The sequence below is a fragment of the Fusarium subglutinans genome, assembly GCF_013396075.1.
Source record: "Fusarium subglutinans strain NRRL 66333 chromosome Unknown NRRL66333_c0000031, whole genome shotgun sequence".
NCBI lineage: Eukaryota > Fungi > Ascomycota > Sordariomycetes > Hypocreales > Nectriaceae > Fusarium > Fusarium subglutinans.
Genome location: NW_023502094.1, coordinates 295,994 through 323,008, shown reverse-complemented (window position 1 = coordinate 323,008; position 27,015 = coordinate 295,994). Strand labels below are relative to the sequence as shown.

General features: G+C 47.5%; 12 protein-coding genes across 12 annotated transcripts; 6 read left to right on the top strand and 6 right to left on the bottom strand.

Moving 5' to 3' along the window:
• Positions 1 to 1,323: 1,323 nt before the first annotated feature.
• On the top strand, positions 1,324 to 2,369 carry FSUBG_3722 (1-acylglycerone phosphate reductase; the record flags this gene model as incomplete). Its single annotated transcript, XM_036681634.1, has 4 exons — positions 1,324 to 1,358; positions 1,409 to 1,461; positions 1,514 to 1,682; positions 1,736 to 2,369. 4 exons carry the CDS (start codon positions 1,324 to 1,326, stop codon positions 2,367 to 2,369), a joined length of 891 nt encoding a protein of 296 aa, XP_036540837.1.
• Positions 2,370 to 2,658: 289 nt separating this feature from the next.
• Positions 2,659 to 4,635, bottom strand: FSUBG_3721 (zinc-regulated transporter 1; the record flags this gene model as incomplete). The annotated part of the gene is made up of 8 exons (XM_036681633.1): positions 2,659 to 3,167; positions 3,212 to 3,467; positions 3,513 to 3,747; positions 3,795 to 3,902; positions 3,948 to 4,055; positions 4,107 to 4,250; positions 4,297 to 4,401; positions 4,448 to 4,635. The coding sequence occupies 8 exons, from the start codon at positions 4,633 to 4,635 to the stop codon at positions 2,659 to 2,661; spliced, it is 1,653 nt and encodes a 550-aa protein (XP_036540836.1).
• A 1,060-nt stretch (positions 4,636 to 5,695) lies between these two features.
• FSUBG_3720 (uncharacterized protein) lies at positions 5,696 to 6,478 on the bottom strand (the record flags this gene model as incomplete). The annotated part of the gene is made up of 3 exons (XM_036681632.1): positions 5,696 to 5,835; positions 5,885 to 6,178; positions 6,226 to 6,478. The coding sequence occupies 3 exons, from the start codon at positions 6,476 to 6,478 to the stop codon at positions 5,696 to 5,698; spliced, it is 687 nt and encodes a 228-aa protein (XP_036540835.1).
• A 367-nt stretch (positions 6,479 to 6,845) lies between these two features.
• On the top strand, positions 6,846 to 8,919 carry FSUBG_3719 (trehalase; the record flags this gene model as incomplete). Its single annotated transcript, XM_036681630.1, has 5 exons — positions 6,846 to 6,865; positions 6,976 to 7,047; positions 7,360 to 7,825; positions 7,875 to 8,253; positions 8,336 to 8,919. 5 exons carry the CDS (start codon positions 6,846 to 6,848, stop codon positions 8,917 to 8,919), a joined length of 1,521 nt encoding a protein of 506 aa, XP_036540834.1.
• Positions 8,920 to 9,715: 796 nt separating this feature from the next.
• On the top strand, positions 9,716 to 11,243 carry FSUBG_3718 (acriflavine sensitivity control acr-2; the record flags this gene model as incomplete). Its single annotated transcript, XM_036681629.1, has 4 exons — positions 9,716 to 9,773; positions 9,831 to 10,238; positions 10,284 to 10,689; positions 10,748 to 11,243. 4 exons carry the CDS (start codon positions 9,716 to 9,718, stop codon positions 11,241 to 11,243), a joined length of 1,368 nt encoding a protein of 455 aa, XP_036540833.1.
• A 32-nt stretch (positions 11,244 to 11,275) lies between these two features.
• FSUBG_3717 (ARG8-acetylornithine aminotransferase) lies at positions 11,276 to 12,802 on the bottom strand (the record flags this gene model as incomplete). The annotated part of the gene is made up of 3 exons (XM_036681628.1): positions 11,276 to 11,521; positions 11,568 to 12,367; positions 12,421 to 12,802. 3 exons carry the CDS (start codon positions 12,800 to 12,802, stop codon positions 11,276 to 11,278), a joined length of 1,428 nt encoding a protein of 475 aa, XP_036540832.1.
• A 617-nt stretch (positions 12,803 to 13,419) lies between these two features.
• FSUBG_3716 (carboxypeptidase 2) lies at positions 13,420 to 15,116 on the bottom strand (the record flags this gene model as incomplete). The annotated part of the gene is made up of 3 exons (XM_036681627.1): positions 13,420 to 14,155; positions 14,205 to 14,844; positions 14,894 to 15,116. The coding sequence occupies 3 exons, from the start codon at positions 15,114 to 15,116 to the stop codon at positions 13,420 to 13,422; spliced, it is 1,599 nt and encodes a 532-aa protein (XP_036540831.1).
• Positions 15,117 to 16,416: 1,300 nt separating this feature from the next.
• Positions 16,417 to 17,301, top strand: FSUBG_3715 (chitinase; the record flags this gene model as incomplete). The annotated part of the gene is made up of 1 exon (XM_036681626.1): positions 16,417 to 17,301. One exon carries the CDS (start codon positions 16,417 to 16,419, stop codon positions 17,299 to 17,301), a length of 885 nt encoding a protein of 294 aa, XP_036540830.1.
• A 255-nt stretch (positions 17,302 to 17,556) lies between these two features.
• FSUBG_3714 (uncharacterized protein) lies at positions 17,557 to 18,279 on the top strand (the record flags this gene model as incomplete). The annotated part of the gene is made up of 3 exons (XM_036681625.1): positions 17,557 to 17,800; positions 17,850 to 18,087; positions 18,138 to 18,279. The coding sequence occupies 3 exons, from the start codon at positions 17,557 to 17,559 to the stop codon at positions 18,277 to 18,279; spliced, it is 624 nt and encodes a 207-aa protein (XP_036540829.1).
• An 82-nt stretch (positions 18,280 to 18,361) lies between these two features.
• Positions 18,362 to 20,720, bottom strand: FSUBG_3713 (uncharacterized protein; the record flags this gene model as incomplete). The annotated part of the gene is made up of 5 exons (XM_036681624.1): positions 18,362 to 18,545; positions 18,597 to 19,055; positions 19,104 to 19,727; positions 19,776 to 20,102; positions 20,155 to 20,720. 5 exons carry the CDS (start codon positions 20,718 to 20,720, stop codon positions 18,362 to 18,364), a joined length of 2,160 nt encoding a protein of 719 aa, XP_036540828.1.
• A 1,919-nt stretch (positions 20,721 to 22,639) lies between these two features.
• On the top strand, positions 22,640 to 25,271 carry FSUBG_3712 (uncharacterized protein; the record flags this gene model as incomplete). Its single annotated transcript, XM_036681623.1, has 6 exons — positions 22,640 to 23,489; positions 23,534 to 23,958; positions 24,017 to 24,111; positions 24,162 to 24,288; positions 24,339 to 24,437; positions 24,483 to 25,271. 6 exons carry the CDS (start codon positions 22,640 to 22,642, stop codon positions 25,269 to 25,271), a joined length of 2,385 nt encoding a protein of 794 aa, XP_036540827.1.
• Positions 25,272 to 25,453: 182 nt separating this feature from the next.
• On the bottom strand, positions 25,454 to 26,826 carry FSUBG_3711 (proline dehydrogenase; the record flags this gene model as incomplete). The annotated part of the gene is made up of 2 exons (XM_036681622.1): positions 25,454 to 26,598; positions 26,646 to 26,826. 2 exons carry the CDS (start codon positions 26,824 to 26,826, stop codon positions 25,454 to 25,456), a joined length of 1,326 nt encoding a protein of 441 aa, XP_036540826.1.
• Between the last annotated feature and the right edge of the window lie 189 nt (positions 26,827 to 27,015).

Sequence of the window (27,015 nt, the reverse complement as noted above, 5' to 3'; positions counted from 1 at the left end):
AACGTGGTCGCCCATCTGTAAGGCACGCAGTGTACGCCTATTGACTCAAAGCTCAAGCAAGGTCTGGCCCCCAAGCCTGCCTCCTTTCTTGCGCGATAAGGTTTGAAGCCTACATGCTTGGCGTGCAGGCGTTAAATGAAAATTATTACAATCCAGGTAAAGTTTGTTGTTACCGATGGAAGAAATGCGAAGCGAAGTCCATTTTCTTCAAATGATATCTTGCCGTGTCCGTTTCTTCCGGTGTTGTATCAACAAGATGCGGCTCCAAGTCGGCACTTGGTCTGCATTCATCTTGTTGGTGTCGGCGGATTGCAAGATAGTACAGTGATACTCTTGCAAGTTGGAGCTGGGAGTCTTTGTCGGCATCAATTGGCATCAAAGTCTTTTTACGAAATGGTCAGAAGGGTCTTGAATGCTACAAGTCCGACAAAGCGCCCGTCTGGTGGTGGAAGCTCGCAAGGTGTAATGTTTCCCTGCGCAACACGCTGAATTGGCAATTATATGCACAAATCTCTGGGACTATCGACTACGTAATCCAGATTTTAACCATTCCCAACTCCTCACCCTGGTCATGCGACGTGATCCTTCAGCGAACCTCGGCTGCCCCAGGTTGTTCCATCTCCGTTCATCTGCATCCAATCGATGATCCTTCATAAGATCCCGGGACGTCAGGATTGAGGCCTGCATCCTGAGCTTAAAGGTAGTCTCAGCTTCCACTGTTATAGACAATGAGGTCTATTCTAAGAATGTGAAGAGACCTACGTGAATGTTGTAAATGTAATGCATGTTCAGCCCATTTGAATCGGAGGTTATTCATAAACGACGCTCATTCTTGCTCGGTATTGAAAAGTCTAGGGTAGCATTTGGATGTGTATACGAGGCAATATGCTCCCCGCTTCCAAGACCAAGAACTCTCTACCATCAACCATATACGTTTAATAAACAGACGGGAAATTAATAAAAGCCCTTAATACTGAGTTTATTTCTCAAGCTGTATCATCAGATCAAGATAGACACTCGCAATCGCACTCGATAATCGTATAATGACACTCTCACCTCCCAACGCGAGCCCGCGGGCAGCGAAACCAGGTCGATCCTCAATGGCTGAAACGTCCCAAATCGTGATCCACCGCGACCGCGGGTCTCGGCATGAGATGGAGTTGGGGAAACAGCTCGGGCCAATTTCACATGTTTTCACTTTCCTTTAAGAGCTTCAATAGACCTCAATCGCAAGCTTCTCATCGCGATTATTTGCTTGCAGTAGTGCTCACTCTCCACGAATCAATTTACATCTCCTGTCAGATTTGAAGACTTGTCAGCAAAATGGCCGAAAGAAAAACTTACGTTCTCATCACTGGGTAAAGCAATTGACCTCTAGATTGTTGAGGATTGAAGCTGATGAGAGTAGATGCTCGCCTGGAGGTATCGGCCATTCTCTGGTGGATGAGTTTCATCGTCAAGGTGAGTTGAATGATTGAGGAAACGTCAACTGAGTACTGACTCACTCTTACAGGCTGCCATGTCATTGCGACTGTGCGAAACACAGACATGATCAAGGATCTCGAAAAGCCCGGCGTCAGCGTCTTGCCTCTTGAGATCACCTCCGCCAAGAGCATTGAAGAGTGCAAAGAGAAGGTCTCAGAACTCACTGGTGGCCGTCTCGACATTCTCGTCAACAATGCGTAACTTCACCCGTCAGATTACTCAGTACATGGCGCACAACTAACTTCCCCAGTGGCCGAACTCACACCATCCCTTCCATTGACACAGACCTTGACGATGTTCGGCAAACATACGAGGTCAACGTCTTCGGCCCAATCCAGATGGTTTCAACCTTTGCGCCTCTCCTCATCGAAGCCCGTGGTCTCATCATCAACATCTCCAGCACATCCACCCTCGTCCCTTACATCTTCGGCGCCATCTACTCCTCCACCAAGGGCGCCATCAACGTCTGGTCCCGCGCGCTCCGTCTTGAACTCAAGCCTTTCAACGTGCGCGTCATGGTCGCCGTCACCGGAACTGTGCGATCCAACATCGCCAGCCGGACACATCGATCTCTGCCGCCCAACTCTCTGTACATGCCAATCAATGACTTTTTTCAGCGACGATTGACGTTTAGTCAGCGCACGGCGACGATGCCGACGGAGAGGTATGCGGAGAAGTTGGTGACTGCTGCGTTGAAGGGTGAGGGGTATCTGGGCGGGCTGATTGGGGGTTCACCCGACTGGTTTTACGCAGGAGGCATGGCGACCAAGACTTGGATCCTGTCGTGTTTGCCTAATTGGGTGAACGAGACGGTTATTGGCATCTTCTTCGGCATCGGAGGGTTGACCAAGAAGATCCAAGCTGCGCGCGCAAAGAGAGACTAGAGAGAAGGCCAAGTTTGGAATAATGGAGGATGAGACTTGATCACGGCAGAGTATAAGGCGCTGCGAATTGGGTTCATTGAACTTATTCAGTATAGCACCTTTGAGGAACTCCCGAAATCACAAGTCACTAAGCTCCCAGAGAGCGACAAAGTGTGCAAGAGAATTGAATGCTGTATACTGTTTGTGTATGCTGCTTATTTCTATATCTCCGACGAGTGATCTTCTTGACTGCTGCGATGGACGTCACCGGCGTCGCACCGCGCTCTCCATGAATCTAACGACCGACCGTTTAAGCCCACTTGCCAAGCAAGCTCATGAGAACCATGCCGCAAACCAAACCAAACAGAGCCAAGATCGTAGTAAGGGGGCTAGCATCGCTGAGCTCGCCTCCCAGCATCCAATCCTGAGCCCACATCTCAACCAGACCAACCCAGATGAGGATACCAGCGGAAAAGGCATCCAGCGTACCGATGACGATCAAGGTAGTAGGGTTATTTCCGTTGAACTCGTTCAAAACACCAATACCAATGGCCATGCCGATAGGGGTGACGACCGCGAAACCGGAAGCAAGGACGAGTTTCTTCCACAAAGGTATAGTAGATGTTCCGGTTCGTTCAACGGTTGGAGATGGTGTAGAGTGGGAGTGGGAGTGACCCAGAGCGAGAGGCATTTGACCGTAGCCTAGAGAGGCGATTCGTGTACCGAGGGCGATACCTTCGAAGAGCTGGTGGAAGATGATGACGATGGAGAGAGTGACGAAGAAGGAGTCTCCCGCTACAACAAGGGTAATACCGATGACTGAAAACGTTAGCTGGGGTATATAACAAGAGAGACGGACGTACGGATCGAGTGGAAGATGATACCAGCTTCCATGATAGTAATGTTGGCCATCTCGGCTTTCTCCACAGCCTTAGGTGACAAGTAAGCCGATTCGGAGTCGGTCTTCTTGGCCAACTGCCATCGCATAGCACGCTGAACACAGAACTCGATAAGGAATGAAATGAAGAGACCAGCCATGACGATAGCAGCAGTGGTAGCTTCGTATTCCAGCCCGCCTATACAATCGTTCCCGAACATCATAAACGCATGGGTGAACAACTACAACGGTCAGTTATTGCCACCAAAGGGAGTGTGTAAACGTACGTGAACAAAGGCAGTGGAGATAATAATTCCAGTACCGAATTGCTTGAGAATCGTGAGGACAAGGTTGGATCGCACGGGAACAAACGTCGACATGAGGATCGGTCCAAAGACACCGATGGAGCTGGCGACCAAAACGACGAACAACATTCCAATACGAATGCCGATCTTGTAGTCTCTGTCTTTACGACCGCAGCTTGGCTCACCGCTCTCTTCGGAGCCACCGCCGACGCAGTGTCTGTCGCGAGTTAGTCAAATTCTCGAGGGGATGAAGGGGCTACGAACTCGACGCCGGCGTGGAAATGACAATGTTCTTCCTGAGGGTCTGCTTTACCGGATTCGACATCTACGGCTGGGAGGATGGGAGCTTCGCCATCGTCGGACATGCAGTAACTACAATTGTTAGTAGGAGCTGGCTGCGAGGGAAGAGGAACGCACGTTTCTTCGCCATGGCTGTGGCAGCTGGTGAGTTGAGCGGGATACTCCTCGGTGTTGGTGATGGTAGTTTGAACGTAGTACTCGGATGAGCTAGGACCCATGCAGTAGCTGATCTTGTTAGATGCGCATGTTTTATCGATAGTGGAAGAGCGAACTTACAGAGAAGCCTCGTGCATGTGGCAGTTTGATACGGCAGTGATCTCATCATTGTTTGCGGCAGCAGTTTCTTTGGCGGCCTGGGTAGTAGCTGTGGCACCTTCCGCGAGGACCTTGACTTCTCCGCCGTTGGGATTCATGCAGTATCTGACCAGTTAGCGGCGCCAGAATGTCAGGGAATAAAATAACATACGTGTCTGAGCCGTGGCTGTGGCAGTCTGTGTACGAAGTAGGAGGGTCCTTGGTCATGGTAGCCTCGAGAACGATCTGATACTCGTCCGAGCCATCCATACAGAATCTGAATTGTCAGTATATCTTGCGACAAGGACAAAGGAGGCACGCACTGAGTAGGACCATGCATATGACAGCCCGTCAAGCTCTCAAAGTCAAGACCAGTCTTGGTCGCAGTGGCAGACGCCTGTCTCTTGACAGCCCCTGGGTTCGCCGTCGCAGAGACAGCGACGACGAAGAGGAGAGACCCAGCGATCATAGTGGCACGACGGCTCTCGAAGAAACTCTTGACACGAGCCATGATAGGAATTTGCATAGGAGTTGGATGATGCTGGAGAAAAAGAAATAAACTCTGGATGTTTAAGCTTATTATGTATAGCTACTGGGAGAGGCGACCTCACTTAGCGTGGGGGATTAGGTGAACATCAAGGTCCTCTCTTTGTCAGTGAAACTTCAACAGAACTCTTGGCAGCGAACAAAAAGAGCCGTGGGGCGACATTGGAATGACCTGGATGTCTACGAGAAGCCTTTTACAGAAGAGATATTACGGTAGAAATACGGTACAAAAGTGGCAATGGACCAGACCGTGGATCCTCCTGCCAAAAACCAAGACTGCACCGTTGAGTGCCAACAATCCGATTTGATACCGCGAGCAGGTAAGCTTGCAAACAAGGTTACTCGCTAGCAGAGATTTTCCCTTTTACCCAAAAGACCGCGGTGTTTAGCCCTGTGTTTATTCCCCACGATGCTGTTCCGCGTCGGTGGTGGTGGGCTGAGAACCTTGATGGGCGTGGGCCAAGGCCTTGCCTGCTGGAGCTGAGAGATTTTTGACGTGATGTGATCGGTTTCTCGGGGGAATTTTGGACATGCAGGACAAGGGTAGGGGTAGGGGATGGGAGAGAAAAACAAGGTTATGTTTATGGGTAATTTTGGGTGCGGCGCTATTGAGGAGGTTGGTTTGACGTGTGACGTGAGGTGAGAATGAGAACGAGGGTGGAGGTTAGGTTTGAGTGAGGCTCAGCTGTCAATTACACCAACATTCTTAGATGGCTTGTGATGTTTACTACAGAAATGTACATATAGAGGGCATCTGCAGGATCGGACTGGCTCTTCTTCATTTGAAGAGACCAGTCATGCAACACAACCAACACTCACCCATAACACAACAACTTCAACGCAATGTCAAGTAAAAGTCGTGATTAATGAACATATCTACGTTCCATCTTTAGACCAGTAGTCAAAACGCTTCCGGTCCATCAAGAAACAAAGTTTACATGAAGTGTGTGTCTTTCTATCCTCCACTGCGTCAATCCAGGGCTCGACACCAACGTCCCCAGATCATCCAATCTCAACCTTACGATTTAAAGAGCGAAGACAGCAGCGGCGACCATACCAGCCAGAGGGATCATCTGTCCGATGGCAGCGTTGTCGGTGACAGCAGCCGAGGCGCTGGAAGTAGGAGTGCTATCTGCAGCAGCAGTAGCGGGACCATCGCAGTGCCCTAGGATAGTCAGTATGCGATTGCAAGATCGTGGTGAAGAGAAACGTACAGTGGTCGCCGTGGGGCTCGCAGCCAACGGACTCGGTGGGAGAAGGGGCGAGAGATCCAGAGCCAGTGGCGTCAGTGTGGTCGTGATCATGCTCAGACTCTGTTGCCATGGCCTCAACGCCAGTGCGGGCAGCTTCGCAGTGCCAGTGGTCGCCATGGGGCTCACAGCCGGTAGATTCAGTAGGAGAGGGAGCAAGAGAACCAGTGCCAGTAGCATCAGTGTGGTCGTGGTCATGCTCGGACTCAGTGGCCTTGGCTTCAATCGCAAGGGTAGTTCGAGCGCCCTCGCAGTGCCCTAGATATGTCAGTAAACGGTTACGAATGAGGAAGCGAGGAACATACAGTGATCGCCATGAGGCTCACATCCGACAGACTCGGTAGGCGAAGGAGCAAGAGAACCAGTGCCAGTGGGATCATCGTGGTCGTGATCATGCTCAGCTTCAGAGGTAGCAGCAGCAGCATCAGTACGAGGACCCTCGCAGTGCCAGTGATCACCATGAGGTTCACAACCAACAGACTCAGTAGGCGAGGGAGCCTGAGCCATGATGGCAGGGAAGAAGCTGAGAAGGGCGACGGCGAAAGTGGTGGTCTTCATCTTGGTGCTTGTGAGAGTTGCAGATGTTGATGTTTGCAAGAGACGTAGATGTTGATGTGAGCGAGAGGATGTCAGTGAGATCCAGGCGGGAGAGGAAATTTTTATATCCCTTGCAACGGGAGTGAGAGTGATTCACAGGCTCTGCCAAGAGAATTGCATTGCCACTTGCGAGGTTCGTAGGATGCAAGTGTTGGACTAGCAAGGAACGGGCTGTCGGAGAGGGAATAATGGACGCATTGGGAGATCCATTGTCGGCGCGTGGGGGTATTACGAGCTCTACAGAGACTACTGGAACGTATTGACCTCGACTTGGATCGCTCAGCTGGGCTTTGAGATGTCGGTTTAACCGTTGTCACCGTCTGTCAAGATGCATTCCAACATCCTCGTGTAAGTGCAAGCCAGTTGAGCGGAGGGATGCCATTCAGGTACTCATCACCCTCTAATATCAATAACAACCAGTCACATTGCCCACACCAGTAAATAAAACGTCTCTATAGCCTAAAGGATCACGATCAAAAAGACCCTCAAGTCCCTGTCGTTGATGTCGAGTCCCTGTACTGTAGCTCATCGTGAGGCTTCTCTTGGCAAAGCCCATCAAGGTCCTCACCTTAAAAACTGGATCCCCTGGACAACCCCACTACCTAACGACCACTAATATTCGTACCCACTCTGCCACTCACAGTGCCAGCTCGGCCAAGAAACGAATCAGGCAACTCTCCATTATTTTTTTATTCCTCGACAAGGGCTGGTAGGTACTTGTTGATGAGTGAGTATACGCCATTGAGGCCACTCGTAACCCTGATAACCTCGAAACTCTCGTTATTCAACGTGAATGCACATCATTTCCTTCAAACCCCTCTATTGCACTGCACTCCCTCCAGCATGAAGCCACATTTGCTTGCCCTCACCCTCCTGTTCGTACCGCCATGCACAGCTGCAGACGAGAACATCAAGGTAGACGCCTTGAAACAAAACAACCCTGATCTCGCCTCCATCCCCAACCTGGTCTGTCTCCTGCTATTTCTCCTCGTCGCTGCATACAAACTACGCAAGAGAATGCTCACTGCGACAACCACATTCCCCCAGCTAACCCGTGAATCACAGTCTGGGTCTGTTGTCACTTCACTAGAGCAGTTCTCATGTAACCCCGATACCCCTCGTCATGTCGAAGCCAAGAAGAAGCTCGACAAGACCATGGCGATAGGATGGGGGAATTGGAATGCTCAGCACCCAAGACATCGGTTGCTTGATGCCTTGTATGGATACAGGAGATACCATGAGCGTCAGAAAGCTGAAGTTGACCGCTTTGAGGGTCTTTATAAACATGTCTCTCGAGCTCAAAGATCTGTGAGTCTGCCATGCTCACATGTACATTCGAAGTCTAACATGATCAAAGTTACTAGAGCATCAAGTCAACTACTCGAAGAAGTTCACTCGCATAGACGCTCTTTTGAAGAAGAACCAAGAGCTATGTGACGCCATAGTTAAACATGCAATGAACTTCTACGGTATCGATGAAGAGGAGCTTCAGAGGCATATTAGTGCCGCACAGTCTTCAGGGAGGCTTGCGGATAAGATTTCCGTATCTCAAGCTTTGAAGCATTATGTGCGAGACTGGACAGAAGAGGGAGAGTCTGAGAGAAAGGAGACTTTCGCTTGCCTCGTGAAAACACTTCAGGGGTTGTTTCCTGTGAGAGATGATGAGAATCCGGTCAAGGTTCTTGTTCCTGGATCGGGATTGGGACGACTTGGACATGATATCGCGAGACTTGGAGGTAAGGCTCCTCAGCAGGCAATAGAGTTTCACAACACTTAGACCTGCTATTCGAGATACTCCTTCGGTGCTAACATATTCAGGGTTCGAGGTGACCGTGAATGAATGGTCCATGTATATGAACATCGCCTACCGTTTCATCGAAGCCAACCGCGCTCAAAACACCCACTCTTTCCACCCCTTCATCGACGGCTGGTCTCACCACGCCACTGAATCCGACATGATTCGAGAACTGACTTTCCCCGACACATCCCTCAACTCAACATCCGTAGTCCTCATCGAAGGCGATTTCACAACCGTCTTCAACGACAAAACCCACTATTACGACATAATAATAACATACTTCTTCATCGACACAGCTCGCAACTTGATGAGTTATCTCGACACCATCAAAAAGGTTCTGAAACCAGGTGGACACTGGGTGAACCTTGGACCTTTGCTTTACGGAACTGGGCCGTTTGTGCAATTGACGCTGGAGGAGATTGTTCAGGTTACTGAGGCGATGGGGTTCGAGTATCTTGATACAGATGAGAGCTGTGGACCGTTGACGCTTGAGGGGAGGACGCTTAGAAGTATGGAAGCTGTTTATGGGTTTAACAACAAGGCTTTGACAAAGAGTGCATATAATGCGCAGTTTTGGGTGGCGAGGAGGTCTATGAAGCCATAGCAGTGATTACAGCAATAGAACGATAGAGTTAAGAATCCCCAGTTAGTTTACCATATAGAAACTATTTGATGGATCATACCCCTTCACGTACGGTGCATTCAGTCTATAATGAAGCTCTTTACTTCTCATGAAAGGCAGCTCGTCCAGCTTTTGTGACCTTTGCCACTGTGTTACTCTCCATAAGAAGTAGCTAGTTGGATATTGACAACCAGATATGCCGCCTCTTCTTGCAACTCTCAAGGAGAATCTTTTTGAGTGACCTCTTATATTTCCCATGTTTATGTGTTCCTAGAGATTCTGGATTTATAGCAATATCTTATTTTCAGCCGGAAGACTTAATGACTTTAGCATATTCTCACCCACATGAAGGATATTGTCCTTCCAATATCACGCAGGAAATAATTGTCTAAGGATATGCTTGACGAATAGCCAGTCTATCGACAGACGATAAAAGTTAGTACTTATCAATTCTCAATGCCTAGCCTATCAATGGCGATTCGATCTTCGTGTTGAATTTCCTACAAGGGGATAGCTTACCCCGCCCTGTACGCCAGGGCGAAGGGCATGCACTAACTCGAAATAGCATCTCGTTGGTATCTCAACGCGATAACGACAATTCGCTGATTGCGATACCAGACTCCTTCATCGATTGCTACCTCAGACTCATCACAATCCTGTTATAAGTCAATAAGATACCTCGAGGTGCCATTCCCTTGAACAACAAGGCGTGTTTTCAGCGACACAGCCACGCATCACGTACATCACCGTATCCCCGCAACACCCGGAACTCATCTCAATGCCCTCCGCAACGCCTCCGAAGTCGGACAAAGTTAAGAAAAGACCGAAAGTCAGAGGTAACTATATACATGATCCATAGTAAACTGACCAGTAGTGGCTAACCGAACTGTCAGGATGCTATCAATGCTCTCGTCGACGCATAGACTGTGATCGGAGCGAGCCAACATGTGGCAAATGCTCTGCCAAAGGCATCAAGTGCAGTGGATTAGGTCTACGATATCGCTTCAATGATGGAATTGCTGCACGTGGAAAGTTTGTTGGTAAATCATTGCCTGTCATTGATGGGGTAGAAGCCCATTCTACGGAGATGGTGACGACGTCAGTCTCAAGTTGCAAGAGACAGCATGATCCTTTTCGTGCAAGTGGCTATGAGACTATTGAGCAATACCCAGTTGAACCTGATACTGCAACTGAGGAAGAACATGAGATACAAGATCTGGTTGTGTCAAATCACGTACCAGTGTCTATCGACTGGGGCTTAGATCACGTTGATCCAAAGTCCAGGTTCTGTCTTGGCTACTGTAAGTCTCCCTTCCCTGTCCTTGACATCATCTAATCATGCAAAGTCTCAAATAACATCGCCCAACTCATCGCTGTCATAAACATGGGCTTCAACGGCTACCGCGATCTCGTGCTACCAAGAGCAGAGACGGACCCTCTAGTCCGAAAGGCAGTTCTTCTTGTTGTCGAACAACATCTCTCTTTACAGAACGGAGCTCCAATATCACTAGATCCAACTGCTTATGGATCTCTCGTCAGAGAACTGATCATGCGGTCTCATCAGTGTGCACCTCAAGATGATGATTCTGCCCTCACTGCGTTGCTTCTTCTGCATATTCGGGAGATGATCAGTGGAAGTGATAACTTTCGGCTTATCTATGGTTCGCTGCGGGTAGTCGTCAACACACTGGCGAAGAATACGGACAAAAGAACCTCTGACCTCAGGAGGTTTCTGCAGATGCAGATACTGAGGTATGCATAATCAGGGGACACCTATTGAACTGATCAGAAAACGCTAACATCTCCTCAGAGTCTGTCTCTTTGGAGAATCTCTCTTCAATGAAACAAACGGCGTCCACTTCATCCAAGCTCAACAACAAGCTTGTCTCGAATTCATAACATGGTGCGACCGCTTCCACCCTGAACTAAAAGACCTTCTCTCCCAACTCGCCTCCCTCACGACATGGGCCTGCGACATCTACGTCCAACGCGCCATTTTCAACCCCCCGCCCTCCGAAACCGTCCCCATGATCGAGAGATTCAAACAATCACTTGGCCAAGTCGACGCTTATGTCGATATCGTGGGAAGACACCTTCTAGCTTGGCCGTATTTCATCGTAGCGGCTGAGAGCTCGACGCCGGATCATAGAGAGTTCTTTTTGGATAAGTTGGTCAAGTTGCACAATACGACTGGGTGTTGGAATTTATTGAGGGCTATTGATCAGGTTAAGGAGATTTGGGCGTCGCAGTCTTCGGTTCGGTGGACAAGTTTGCTTGGTGGACCGACACAGGCTTTTATAATGTGATTATTCGATGGATAGCTTTGTAATGCAGTCGTCTATGCGCCCAGGACAGAAATAACTACTTTCTCGACCTTGTCAACTAATATCTCGATCTCCTCCTTTGTGATTGTAAAAGGAGGTGAGACGATCGCCATATCTCCTCGAACACCATCAAGGCAGCCGGTACTTGGAATCAATGAAATGCCATGATCAGCTCCTAGACCAGCCTTGTGCAACTTTCCAGCCACTTGTTCGCTCAGATCAAAAGGCTCCTTTGTCTCTTTATCCCGAACAAATTCCAACTGGACACGGTTAGCAAAGTCTTGGACTATCGATACTTCGACTTACCCCCCAGTAAAGCCCTCTTCCACGGACATCTCCCACATTCTTGTGACCTCCTAGCCTCTCTTTAAGCTTCTCACCCAGTACTTTCCCCATATTCTGCACATTTTGCAGCATATTATCTTCTCTCATAACAGTCTGCACAGCATACGCGGCTGCACATGCAACAGGATGGCCCTGATAAGTTTGACTGTGAGAGAAAGCTCCTGACCCGTTAGCAAGAGCATCTGCAACTTTGTTACCAACAAGTAAGGCTCCCACGGGCATGTAGCCAGCCCCCAGTCCTTTTGCAACAGTCTGTAGATCTGGCACTACACCCTCCGGCTCCCAAGCATGTAGCGTGCCAGTTCTTCCCATTCCAGACATGACTTCATCCATAATCAGAAGAGCACCGTGACGATCGCATACTTCTTTGATAGCCTTGAAGTACCCAGTAACCGGAGGCGCACAACCCAATGATGTTCCAGATACTGTTTCAGCGATAAACGCACAAACAGTATCGGGACCGACGCGCTGGAACTCGTCGTCTAGCTCCTTAGCTAAACGTTGAACATATTGCTGTTCTGTTTCGTCTGCTTTCATCTCTCGATAAGGATAGCATGGAGAAACATGAGAGACATTGGTTGCAAGGATTGGTTCGTACACTCCACGTCGGGCCTTATGGCCTCCCACAGCCAACGATCCAAGAGTGTTTCCATGATAAGATTGCTTTCGAGCAATGAATTTCGTCCTGGATGGTTGTGGTGTTGGTAGCTCTGTAAAGTACTGACGAGCGATCTTCAGAGCTGCTTCAACAGCTTCAGTGCCTAGAATTCTTGTTAGAGACTGCCGAATTATATAATCTCAATACAAATCGTACCTGAGCTGACGATGAAAACCTTCGACATAGCCCCATTGGTAGACTCAGTCAAGAAGCTAGAAATCTTCTCTGCTGCTTCTGTCGTGAAGAATGGGTTGTAACAATATGCTACCTGATCCAATTGAACAGCAATGGCATCCTTGACTCGCGATTCATTATGCCCGATCGATACAACAGCTGCACCTGAAGATGCATCCAGAATTCGATGACCTTGGTCTGTTTCTAACCAACATCCTTGACTTTTGACGATTCTTGGAGGCGGGCTGTTGATCTTGGCGTGAAGTGTTGAAACGCCAGCACGGCTGAAGCTGGAGAGTGTTGTTTTGTTTAAAAGGGCGGTTCTTGCGGTCGTATATGCAGTTTGCCGGGTAAGAAGCCTCATTGTGAATATGAATATATAGGTAAGAGAAGGAATGTGAGGGAGTTGAGAAGACAGAATTGGCGATATCGGATGATATGTATGAGCTACTCTCCACACTCAGCTATCGTCTTCGAGATAGCTACATCCCAAAGAGGAAATAAAAGTGAGGAGACGTATCCAATGACACGAAAGTTCATGATAACTATTGATAAATGACCTTACAGCTGTTACACGGCAGCATCGTCTCCATCGGCCTTCTGAATTTGGAATAGTAGTATTTTGGCTTGGTGGAGGGTAGTTGAGGCTAGATACGGGGGTCGGCAAAAGATACCGAATGCCGTGCCGGTACTTCGCCAAACTGATATCCGATAGATATCCATTCATGAAGTTGAGAAGAGGAAATTCCATATCCTTCAAGTCAGAGTTTCCATTGTGGCTTGAAGGGTGAAGGGAAAGGGAACTTCAGTGATGTATTTGGGATATTTAGCATACTGGTCTGATATCTTAGCAATCGTAAAACCAAGGGTAACATCCAATGTGCGATCTTTTATATTTGATTGTATATGTTCAAAATCTACATATGATCTTTTCTTTGACAAGAAGACGACCATTAGAATATGTCGCATGTAACTCCTTTCTTAATCCTTGACAACCCTAAAGATGGGATACTCATCTCCAACTTCGAGAGGAATAATGTTGAAGCTGGCATAAGAATCAATATTCTCAGGCTCCAAAGCATTCAGAGCCAGACCCGCGTTCTTTTGCCTGGTGCTGACCAGAAAGCTACCAGCTGGCAGAGTAAGCTGTCGCTTCTTGGTTTCAGTCGTAACAGTAGCAAGTACAGCTCCCTCGTAGTACGAACTGCTGAGCTCCGAAGATGTAATATTCAATGCTTCAACTGTACCGCTCCAGGGTTTACTAAGAGTTTCGACCTCCAGGCCAGAGACCTCAAGGCGCTTAGCGATATCAGCCCAAGCAACAGGGATGAGATACGATTCTGGTCGAGAGCGAGTTAGGTTTGCAGTTGTTGGTGTAGTAGACGCAAACTGAACAGGAACTTTGACGATTGAGCCGTTTGTGTAGTCAATCATCTGGAACATCCGCGTGCTGTACTTTGTTGAGTCAGTGATGACGATAGGTTCCTTGGACTTGATGAAATCCTTGATACCGCCCTCCACAGTCTTGAAGACTTTCTGGGCGTTATTTGAAGCAGTTTCGATGATGGAGCTAGCCATAGTCAAGCCAGCTGCAGTTCGACGTTGGAATTCTTGGTCTGCTAGACCAATTCCTCGCATCTCGATCAGGAATGTGATGGATTGAGTGAGACCCATTGCATTGCGACCAATCTTTGCATCAGAGCCAGCTTCATCGAACCTTTTGCAAGTTAGTGATGGGAATGTAAAACGAAAACCATAAGACTTACTTCGGCACGTAATTAGGATCAGTGCTAGTCCTTCCAGTCACATACGGCTCCCATCTCAACCCAGCCTTGACCATAGCATCGCCAATGTTCTTGGCAAACAGCTTCTCAGAGATTTCTCGAATATTCTTGTTGATATTCAGATTCTTCGCAGCAGAAAACAAACCATCCGAGGCTTGAACGTAGTTACCATATCGACTTGATGAACCATACTCATGCATATCAATCGCAACATGTGGAGCAAACTCGTTGAAAAGCTGCTTGATATCACGAGTCTGCTGTCGTGCCAGCTTAGTATGATCGCGGTTAGGATCGAAATTCGTAGCAAGCACGCGCTGGAAGTAGTAGACGCCATCGGGATTGTACCGGGGCAAAATGACAATATCGAGATTCTTGAGAATCTTGGAGGCCCATTTGGGATCTTTGTTGAATTTGCCGAGGAGCGCGAGGAGTGATTGGTCACCAGCTGGCTCGTTGCCGTGTACTGCGCCTTGAACCCAAACTCGGACCTTGTCTGTAGTCTTTGGGCCCTTCGAAGACGAGAGTTTGACGAATGGGAATGACCTCAGTTCTTCGGATGTGAAGTTTGCTGTTTGGTAGGTCATGTAGTCATTCTTCGAAGCAATGCCTTCCATATAAGCCTCTGCATGTTGTCAGCGTGGGTTCATCGGTGTGCTCTGATATATGCATACCCATATCTTCGTGAGAGGTCGGCCCTTGAGTTCCGTTCTTAAAACCTGCCTGTCGACTCTCAGGATCGAGGAAGGCCGGAGAATACAGATCGATGTCGACATCCTTGAAATTCGCTGCCACCAAAGGAATATCTTTCCGGACGGTTACGTGGTTGTAGCCATATTGAAAGGCATTGACAGCAGAGGCAGCCGTAAGGCCGACCAAGATTGTCTTTCGTAACATTTTGAGATCAAGAGCTGGGTAACCTCTACGCAACCCGATCGACGAGGGAAATACGTGTTTTTATAGCCTACATGGTCAGAGGCTGGGTCCTAAAGAGGGAGCTCATTACGTACGGCCCTACTTCTTGCTTCCGCGCTCAATTTCCCCTCAGATTCAAAAGATCGTCAAGCATTAGAGAACTAGCATAGATTTAAGCATGAATTCGGGGGGGAATCAACAAGAAAACGATGTCTTGGCACGGAAGAGATTAGCTTAATAAGGAAGCTGGCAAGACTTGAGTTGGGGATAGTGGGGTCATGTAGCATCAAGGTTGTTGACTTTGAGAGGGGTTGAACTTTGATCATTGATACGACGTCTAATTCAGAAATACAGAAATTGGTATAGAAGTTATCTGAACGTTTTATGTTTTTAAATATATCAAGATTCTCTTCATTCAGAACTGATAAACATGTCGAAAATTGGGTTCAAATTGCCGTGTCAGACAAAGATCTCCAACCTCGGCGATATCGTGATCGACAAGATAAGAAATACGTGCAACCTGGCAGTCATGTAGTGTTTCTACAAGTCCTTATGAGTTAGCATAGCCGAGATTATCCACAATATGGAATTGGCATAAGAGATAGACATTTATGAGGGCCTTAAAGTCTATCTGTCACATCCGACGTATCTTATCTGACAGGAATAGCCCTTGTCTCTGTGTATTGAATGGACGGAAAGATCTGTAGTTTTCGAAAAGCTACCACCGTGATCGACTGTAGATATCTAGTCAGCTGTATTGTTGACAGATTTTATAGCGGTGTTTGTCAGTGATTGTAACAGTGGTATATTTGATCTCCATATGGATACGTGTTGCGCAATGGACACGTCACAACCCTTCAAGTTACAAATGATTACTCACCTATATAGAAAATGTATCCATGTCTCATAGTGCCCTCAGTGAGAATCTCGCCTTCTTTACAAAGCGCTGTCTTAATCTATTCGCTGAGACTGAATAGGGCTAGGAGGCAAGAAAGCATAGTACCTCAATCCTAAGTTTTGAACAGATTTAGGCAAACTTTGCCTAAACTTACAAGACCTTTAGACCATTTATTCTTTTTTGATCCTGTAATCCAAGGCCTGGAGTTTTGTCGCTTCCTGAGGTAAAGTCATCAAACTCAATATAAGCGGCTCGAGAACTGCTAAATCCGGCTCATACCCTGCCAGGCCAATGAGGGACTCTAATTTTGGTGGCTTGACTCTACCAACACTGCCGAACTTGGAGCACCGCGTCTTCCGACAGTATAAGCGTCTCGCAAACAAAATGCTCGTTCCTCACACTGATCCTGCTTCGAAGCCGAAGCCTTATAAGCGAATCATATTTTACCATCAGACGCAATACAAAGACAATAAATACATCTCACTTCAACCCACAATTCTCCCAGCCACCGGAGTCACCCACGTCATTGTCGCGGCTATTCACCTCAACACGCCTGAGCGCATTACCCTCAACGATGATCTGTATGATGCAGACAAGTTCATTCCACTCTGGGATGAAGTCCGTCAGCTTCAAGCAGCCGGTGTAAAAGTACTCGGCATGCTCGGAGGCGCAGCTCAAGGATCATACACCAAGATGGACGGGTCGCTGGAGGGTTTTCATAGATGGTATCAACCGTTGCGCAAGATGATCGCGTGGGCGGGTTTCGACGGACTTGACCTCGATATTGAAGAGGCCATGTCGCTTGGAGGCGTCGTCCGTCTGATTGATCACCTTAAGACAGACTTTGGACAATCCTTCCTCATCACCCTCGCGCCCGTCGCACCAGCTTTGCTTAACAGGCAGAACCTCGGAGGCTTCAACATGGAAGAGCTAGAAAAGGGACTTGGCTCGCGAATCGCGTGGTACAACACGCAATTCTACTGCGGCTGGGGTGACATGAGCAAAGCACACGACTACGACACGATAATCGCGCGCGGCTGGCCACAGGAAAAAGTCGTCATCGGACTGGTAACAAATCCAGCTAATTGCTCCGGGCACGTAAAAGAAGCAAAGCTGCGCGCGTGTCTCAAAGAGTTGGTGAGCAGGTACCCGAGGATCGGGGGAGTAATGGGCTGGGAGTATTACAACAGTGTCACGGAGGCCAGTCCGGAGATCGGGGAGCCATGGAAGTGGGCCAAGATGATCAATGACATGTTGAATAGTGCATAGATCGAGGGAGGAAATGGTCCTAGCGAGTGATCAGACCGAGAGGGAGAAGCAAAAAAAATATGAGGGTCATGATGGGGACTTGTCATCTTGATATATCTATGACGACAACCGTGCGCCACGTCGATCAAGGGCACGCGACCGTTTCTACAAAACCCCAGATTTTCGTTAATTCTAGATCTCGTATCATTTTCAATCTAGATCTAGGTACCAACTTTATTTATTTGTTGCCAAGAATTCTCATATCTATCTATCACAATGGGCGCTGACGACGACGAGAAGCATATGCAGGGGCACAAGCATGAATTCGCCCATGACAACCATGATGATTGGGAAACTCAACCTCCCTACACAAGACCTGATGAAGCTACCGAGAAGCGAGAGAACTTTGAAAAGAAAGTTCATGGCTCATGCCACTGCGGTAGAGTGCAGTATTGGCTGAACAGCGACAAGCCTCTTGCGTCAAAGTACTGCCATTGCATAGACTGCAAGAAGATCCACGGTACTCCACTCAATGATAAACCATATTTTCAGTGGCTAATAGATTTCAGGTGCTCCTTTCCAGTGGGCGGCTATCTTCAAAAAGACAGACCTCTCTTTTGAGAACGGTGTCAAGAACCTTCGCTTCTACAAGACTTCGACTAAGAAGAATGAGCATGTTCTTCCCTGCAAGGTCGGCTGCGCCGAGTGCGGAAGCTGGATCATGGATGAGGGACGAAACATGGTTCTTTTGTTCCCTACGCTCTTGAACTTGGACACGCCTCAATTGAGGGAGAACTTCCAGCCACAGTAAGTTATGTTACTAAAAACAAGGATTCACATAGGGCTAACAACTTAAGGTGCCACATTTTCTACACGCAGAGAGTGGTTGACATTCCTGATGGAAAGGACAAGTGGACGAAACTTGATAAAGACAGCGAGCTCATGGAGGACGTCGACCAAGCCGATGATGGTGCTAGGAAGCGGCAGCGTTCAGGTTAGGCATTAAACTAATGCGGAGATCCGCCAGAGATGAGTGGCGGTGTAACAAGACATCGCGATTATGAATTCAAAAATATGTCGGCTAGTTGCCCTCCAGCCTACTCCCAAACCCGTTGCTGTTTGACTTGCCTCCCAACCCAAATGAAGTATGTCGAGTCAAGCCGTCCACTTGCGCTGGTGTCGAAGTGCGACTAGAGTCCAGAGTTGAACGACTAGACATGAGCGAAGGCGGCTGAGCGGAGAACAACTGAACGTACTCTTGCTTCCTGTCATGCGGTTAGCAATGGCTATCAACGATAATTATCCCAAGAACTCACCAGCTCTGGGGATGATAAATAGAGCATTGCAGTTTATCAACATCAACAATCCCTTCTCCATCCAGAATATCTTTGATAGCAGAAAGTTTATAATGTCTAACTCTGAGTATAGTTCCCACGAGATAGATGAGTCTTGGGTCGACCTGCGTTGTATCTGGATGCCGGGGATCTCGATCTCCCATCAACCACGCTGCCAAAGAGCGAGGTAGTTCAACTGAAGTCGTAACTTCAGCTGACTTTTTTGCGACGTAGATATTTAACCCATTATTTCGACGTTTGTTGATGCAGAATGGGGGAAATGGAGTTTTATAAGTCGTTGAGGGAAGTCCCTTGATGGATACGGTGCATTTAATGTCGCCCTCATCCACGTAATAGACCTTGGTCAATAGCAGTTGTCGCTCAACAGAGGCTATCTCTTCTGCATTCCTTGTACGGGAGCTCCTGAAATGAACCGCGAGGCTTTTATGTGTTAGGCAATGGAGTAATATCTGGGGGATTAGTTCTTACCGTAAGAGTCCATCAACTCGCTCTTGATCAAGGGTTGGGGTTGACTCGTAATTAACTACACCAGGTGTAATCGAAGCAGGTTCCATGATAAGATTGTTTCTGAGATACCGGCTTTGAAGCCCCATCCAGATAAAGAAAGGTTCTAACAACCAAAAGGTCGTGTGATCAATATCAAGGACGTCTGCCTTTCCTCTGAAGCTATGATGTAGATATTCCTTGTCAAGGATGTAAAAGAGCTTCGAGACTGGGAACAACCGCACTCGCTTGTCTTTTCCATATACTGGGAATATCTGCTTCTCACGGAGATCTTCCTTGTCGATTAAATGTCCGAATTGTGGAAGCCTTTCACTCAGTTGTATGAGAAGCCTTTTAATCTTTTCATCGAGTGAGTCGTAGGGATCGAGCATCATCCGGTAGTCAAAGTCAACAAGCTCCTGGTAGACAACGTTGATGTCGGTTTTTGAAACTCCTAAGAGTTCGGTGAAGAATGATTCCAGCTCTGGACAAGTCTCGCTCGCATTGCGCGGACTTGTAAACTTTGGTGCCCAGACGCACTCAGTCGAAAGGAACCTCTCGGTACTTTTCTCAGACAGCAAGAGGCGTGGCTTGTCTTTGAAAAATGACCTGCATCAATGTCAGTTTACGAGTTTCTACAGGTTCAGGTATCATTACCTAATTCGCTTGATATCATCATTCGTTAGGCCTGGTTCCATCGTCTGCAGAGCGTGATACAACTGTTTCGCCCTCTTGAAATCAGGTTCTTTGCCGAACTCCAAGAGAATTGACTCAACTTCTCCATCCAGGACTTCTAGCGTTTCCCTGTAGAACTTCTCAAGAGCGGGGCGTTCGAAACTGGAGACTTCCCATTCTTTGGGTGGCGGGAGAAGCGTTGAGTCAGAGATCACCCTAGATGGATTCCTCGGGGCTTTGACATAACACTGGCTGGCAGTTTTCCACCCGCTGGGTGTAAGGATAAGTGGCTGCTCCCTCAACCAGTTTCTGAAAGCCTTTATTAGAATGAGTTGTACTAGCAGTCACAGGTATGGTTTACCTGACTTCAACTTTGATTCTCTCCCCACCAGCTTCACAGACAGCCTGTAATCGTAGATACAACTCGAAAACCCGTCGTGGAAACTCTACTTTCCCGTCGCTGTTCTGTGTCTGTACATAGTGAAGGAGAGAGAGGTAGAACCACTCGTCATCTGTCGCCTCGACTTTGATATCATCTCGAAGAAATATCCATGGTCCAAGATCCGTACTTGACGACAGTTTGGGATCAAGATCTAAGAATTTGAAGGTCTCATGCGGGAGCATATATCGGGCCTGTAAGAAAACGAGTTTCGGAAGTGGGAGGTAGAATTCCCTCAAGAGACTAGTTTCGCCATCTTTTCGTGTTACCTCGACGTTTTGTAATGCTTTCAATAGCTCTTTATGCTCTCGAATAACAGCGCCATCTCGTTTCCACGCACATAGCAAATAATTTGTAAAATCGTCAGGCCGATCTTTCGCAAATTTGACGCATTGTGACGATAACACACTTGTACCTTCATCACTGGTTCCAATGAGATGTGCGTCTATTGTTTCTTGACCCTCAAAGGGCTCTTTGGGTCGGAACATGATGGAAGCAGTAAGCGATGATTGTGCAGAGTAATCACCGAAGTTTCTGATGCTAATTCTGACTATTGGTAGAATAGACTCAGGGGTCACTATGACAATGCGGCTAGCATGGATCGGTTACCGAGAAAAGATCCACAACTAATTAAAGACACAAGCTCAGACCATTCAAAATGACTAGGGAAGCTCGAAGTTCACATGGTTATAGAATTTCTTGTGATATATAGCTAGTGTAATAATTCATTGCTAAGGATCCTCTCTCATATCCAGCTCACCTTCTCTCCTCCTCCCTTCCTCGATTATTACTCGGGCATGCATCATTGGGACATGGCGTTGATGCGAAGAAATCCATTACCACTTCGTCGATGTCTGGAAGACCCAACTCAATATGTCCGGCGGCACTAGGTTCGGTTGAGGCGGGATCTTGACCAAGTGCGAGCCAGAGAGTATAGGGATCGCATTGGCTCCACCTAATCAACTGCTTATGATGGCATACAAGACATGTTTTGATATATTTGGTGCACATTTTTGGCTTGAGATGGGTGAGAAGTGTTTCCAAAAAAAAAAAGCGGTTTTTGTGTGCTTGCGTTCTTAGTAAGATGTTGATCCCGTTGTTGTATTCTCTGATGTTGTGATGAAGAATGTGTGCTATGACTGATGAAAGAAATTGGCGCTTAAGCCGTGAACTTATAGGTTTCCCCTAGATGTTTCACACCCATCTTGACTATTGATCACTCTGAACTGCATTCGCGTTTCTAGCATCTGTTCATGACATTGTTGCCGGAATCAGAGGTCTCATGAGTCCCTGCATCAGAACAAAAGGTTGCTTACAAGGAACCTACTCCGTGCTACATTCACCCTCTTCTCTCTACCCTTCCCTCTTCTTCTCGGCGATCTGGTCGCAGATGCTACAAGATAGATGGTTCGAATTCAAGCTCGGCGATAGCTTGAGACGATGGGCTTGATCGCAACCAAGGCTTGCAACAAATCCACCAAAGTGACACCCTATGACCGCATGGATAACAGACCTTGAACTGTTCGGTACACATATTGGCTGTTTCTAACTGACGAGTGGTTTGTGGGAAGCTGTTCGTTTGTAGTTACCAGATATGTGGGTTATGAATGGACAATTGAACATGAAGAATTACGCTCGAGTGAGGAATATATACACATTACCCGACTATGTGACACGCCTCACGATTATCCTAGCCCTGAATCAGTTCAAAATTCCTTTGAACGCCTGATGCAATGGTTCACTGTGTATGTAGCAGGATTGACGGGGTTCACGGGCCCCAGACTCTCCGTTTCAGAGCAAAGGTTTGGTTACAGTAACCTCTGGAGGATCTCCAAGAAGAATTCACCTACGCAAATGGGTCTTCTTCAGTGACTATCCGCAGTCATGTCTATGTACTCAGCAATCTCTATGGTATTGTTCACGATAGATTTGGCTGATGGATCACGGTTGTTCTTAAAGTGGTTGGCGATTTAGTTGGAGTATTTAGCATAAGAACACATTTTGGCACCAATATACTTTCGAAATGCATCACCGAAAGTATTATGTGCCGAGTGAGAAAGTCTGATCAAATGATTAGTCTGTCCTCGCATACTGTCCATGGAATCTGCACAGTTGGCTCACCGCTCGAGTGCTGCAGCCTGATCCAGATGATTGGATGTGAAGTGCTGGAATATGCACTCCGTATCCTGCGCCCTGAGCTGCAAGTGGTGGCTTAGCTCTTGTGAGACAAGTTGGGCTGACACCAGTAGAGGTACATTTAAGGATGTGCTCACCGCGCTGAATTTCACAATTCCAAAAGCTCAGACCAGCTGGACTTTTCACTCTGGGCAGACTATTTCAACCTTGCACACTCCTAGCCACCTTAGATTCTTCGTCGTAACGTCCCTTTCCAGCCATATCCGAATAAATGGAGGCTGTCGGCGCTGGTGCCAGCATTCTCACCTTTATCACCGTCGCTTTCTCTGTGACCCAATCTATCCATTCGGCACTCTCGGCCATCAAAGATGGCCCTCAGGTCATCCGTCTCCTCACTGATGAGATTTTTCAGCTCAAGAGCATTCTCCAACGGCTAGACGAAGTATCCTTTGTTTCTATCAATGATATCGATAAGTCTCAGTTGAACGGTTTAGCGAAGAAATGCAAAGATGACTTGTCCGCACTTAACTTTCGGCTGAAATCTCTCGATGTGGCGAATTCGGATGGTCGAGGGGATCGCCTTTGGAGAAAGTTGAAGCTTTCTTTCTCAGGAAAAGACCTCGACCAGGTCCGACACGTTGTTCGAGGCCATGTGCAACATCTGACAGTTCGGCTCAATCTTATTCAGGTGCAACAGGGGTCTTTTACAGCAACTCAGTCAACTCAAATTCTTGACCTTCTCCAACAACTGAAACAAGACATATCTGCTCTACAAACAACCAATACAGCTACCCTCATCGCCGAGGAGGACTCATCATCCACTTCAGCAAGAGTGACGGAGGTGGACGATGAAGAGATGGACTGTTCACCGGATACATCATTGGATGATAGTATCAATCGTTTGATGCGACTACTAGAGAAGAAGCCATGCGTGGTCGAGTCCGATGATTCAGAAGAGCTCCTGAAAGACATTGAGCATCTTCTGGAATGTATCCGAAATGACGCAGAGCCTGTCGAGTCAGAAGGGGCCTGCCAGAATTGCAGCCAAGACGTTTCAAAGGAACTGAAGCTTATGACAAATATCATCCTCTCTTCTCCGTCGATGATGATCAATCAAACTGGTACGTCTCTGTGATTTATATGATCGTGTGACTTACTTCTTCAGAAGCAACAAGATTCTGGAGACCAGCTGGCGAACAGCTTCTAATTTCGCAAAAACCCAAAAGAAAAGCTTTTGAAACAGATGATGGAGTTATAACCGTCACTACAGCTAAGAGACGTCGAAAGGCATCTTCTGAAAGCGAAACTGAAAACGCCAAAAATGAAGCTAAAGGAGACTTTCTCGCAAAACTGACCTACATGTCCAAAAGAACAAAGAAGATGCTCAGCTTATCAGTGAATCAGAGGCAGCTTTTGTTCAGCAGTTTCAGCAGCATGCTACCTAGTATCGTGGTCTGTAATATCAAACCCAAAGACTCTCCTGTTTTTGATATAGCCCGGAACGGCTCAGTCCAAGACCTTCTCAAGCTCATTGAGGGCGGGGAGGCCCATATTCATGATCATGATGCTTATGGGTGGTCATTATTACACGTAAGGTTTCGACAGTCAAGGTATACTCGCATAATTAGCTTATTTGTCTTTAATCCAGCACTCAGTAGGAAACCTGCCTGTTCTAAAATTCCTGATCAAACAGGGATTGGACGTTGACGAAGTCGCAGATCAATCAGATTGTGACAGTCAGATGTATGGGTAGCTCTTTATTGTGTTTGTTAATGTGAATAACAATCCAACAGAACTCCATCGCATCTCTCCTTGAATCATGGACGAGAACACTACGAAGCTTTGCTCCATGCAGGGGCCGATATTACTTTATCGGTCAGAAAACGCGTTGATGTGATGAGGTTTCTTACAGATGGCGATGTGAGTGTCTGTTTCCTCTTTCGCCTAGTTTCAAATCTAACCTCAGCCAGACAGAGGATGGCTGTATCAGAATGGAACAGACGATTTATATAAGTCCTTTTGCCCGTGATACTTCAATCCACTCCGAATATCACGATCTGATTCCAACGGTTTGTTCCCAGAGCTATGGGAGACTAGATTCTGAACCATATCAGGCACACCGACAGATACAGTTTCTTACTAAACAAGGGTACGATATTAATGGTACAGTTCATGGACGAACGAGTCTACACTGGCTTATGATCAAAGAATGCGACTGGATCGAGTACATGCCGGAATATATGGATCTTTTGATGTTTGTATTAGAAAATGGCGGTGATCCCTACGCTACTGATGATAATGGATATCTGGCTTCGCACTACGCTTACAACGCTACTTGTGAAGCTGATTATCTCTTCTGTCATTCAGCTAGAGGTGATCTCTGGGACGCAGCCCTGACTTATTTTGGCTACGACATTCTAGAGACTCGGCGGCATTATCCACGAAAAGCACGATATACTCACGGATACACACGTGGAGATTTTGAAAAGCTGTGGCACGGCAGAGAAGGTGACTGTCCTTACTGGGACGATCAGCCGTGGCCAGCCTCCGGACAAACCGACACGGTAGAACACCTTTGCCCCCCAATACGAGGCCAACTATGCGAAAGCTGTCTATGCTGTGTGGAAACGCTCGATTGCGTTGATTGCGGTGTCTGTCTGTCTTCCTTCGAGTTCTTTTGCGAAGATGACGATCATAAACACAGCCAATTCTGCCCGAGAGAGCAAGTCGCAGCCTGGGAACTGCGGGAAGAAGAAGAAGAAGTCTACTGGGAACTTGTGCACTTCTCAGACAGCAAATCAGGTGATAACGTCTTGTCGAGCGAAGATTCCGAGGATGGCGGAATCTTATTGCAAGACAGGCTTGAAGAAGCGTTTTCTGATGCTTCAAGAGAAGAATCATGAATCTTGGTATCAGGATATATGAGAATGTTGTTGGCTTTCCTCAAGGACCTGTTCGGGGAAGCTCTTGCCAAAGATATCTTGATTCTGTTACGCGATGCTGTCAATGTCTTGACGTAGATACATGGTGGGCGAATTTTGATACATTGGTTTTTTATTCTTAGCTTCCCTTCTAATCAAAACACTCAGTTATCATTGTTGATATTTGTCCACCCTTCCACATCACTCTTGGGCAAATCCATGATCTTGTCGTCAGCTCCAAACCGATCCAAGGGATCCTTACCCCAGAACTCAGTAAACTTCTCCGGTCGCCATCTCCAGAACTTGGCAAATCTTTCTTCGAGGGTACCCTCCATACAGTCAGAGATAAACTTTCCAATCGATGTTATATGCTTGTATCCTGTACCGCAATCACCTGAAGCAATGACAAGTGAGGGATGTCGAGGGTGATAGGTGATCAGAAACATTCTATCCTGCGTATCAGCGCACCAGCAGATTCTAGCATGAACGAGGGGACGATCTGCAAGTTGAGGCATGATGTCTTTCAGAAACTTATTCATGCGTCGCTCAGCCTCGATTGGCACTTGGTGCTTTGCGAAGGGGATGGACTGGGGGTATTTAGAACCTGGCTTTTCAACCCAGTTGCAGTATCCGGGATGTTCATCACACATCTTGAGTTGATGAAGATCCTCATCAGGTTCCATGAAGAAGCCTTGGTTGATGTTGAAAAGAGGTGGCAGGTTCTTGTACAGCTTGATTTCCTCTGGTGTCATCTGGATATGGCCCAGAGTCCACGCTGTAGGTCGGATCTGGTTCTCAAAATCGAGGAAGAACTCTGCTGAAGCACCTGCTGACAAAATCGTTCGGTCCGCTCTGTGTTCCTTTCCATCTGCTGTTTTTGCACCTCGAACATCACCGTCTTCAAGGATCAGACTCTCAACTTTTCCTTCGGGAGAACCAGTGATGAACTTGACACCAAGCCTTTTGCTCTCTTCGAAAGCAGCTTTCATAGCCTTTCGAGCATGAACCCAACCTGAACCCGTGGGCTTGTAAAACCCCTTCCAGCCTGGAAAGTCGCCTGTCAGAATCCCATCTGGCATAGTCTTTCTGAAATCCTCTGCCGTGTTGAGAGGCATGTACTGGTCGATGTCGTCACCGATCTCATCTTCTACGAGTTGCTTGATAGACTCTGGTGTTGAGCCAGCCATCACAGATCCCGTATTGTGGCAGAATGGTTGGAAGACAGGATCATGGAGCCATCCTTGGGCCGCAGCATACGTGAGAGCTTTCCAGATTGAGTCCTCGTCGTCGCCTTTGCTATCAGCCGTGCCTGCTTTGTTAGTCAAGTATTTGAGTTCTATGTATAGAGTATCTCACCAAGTCCACCTGCAAGCTTGTTTACATCATGACCAGCTGAGATGGGTGATGGGATATGATTGACATCGAGAACTGTGACATTGGTGTAGCCTCGACGGGCGAGATGGAGGGCTGTTGAGCATCCCCAAGTTCCGCCACCGACGATGAGAATCTGGCACTGTTTGGTGAGAGTTGAGGCCATGATAGTGAATGTAGGAACACAATGCTAGATACGATGGATAAAGAATGGGAATAATCAGCTCGGGGCCTTGAAACATATAGGAATTGTCTAATGCTATCGCCTCCATTGAAGGTCCAACCGAGATATGTCGTCGAAGGTCCAGCCGAATCACAGATTCACACTGTACATCTGATTGGCCTATCCCCGGAT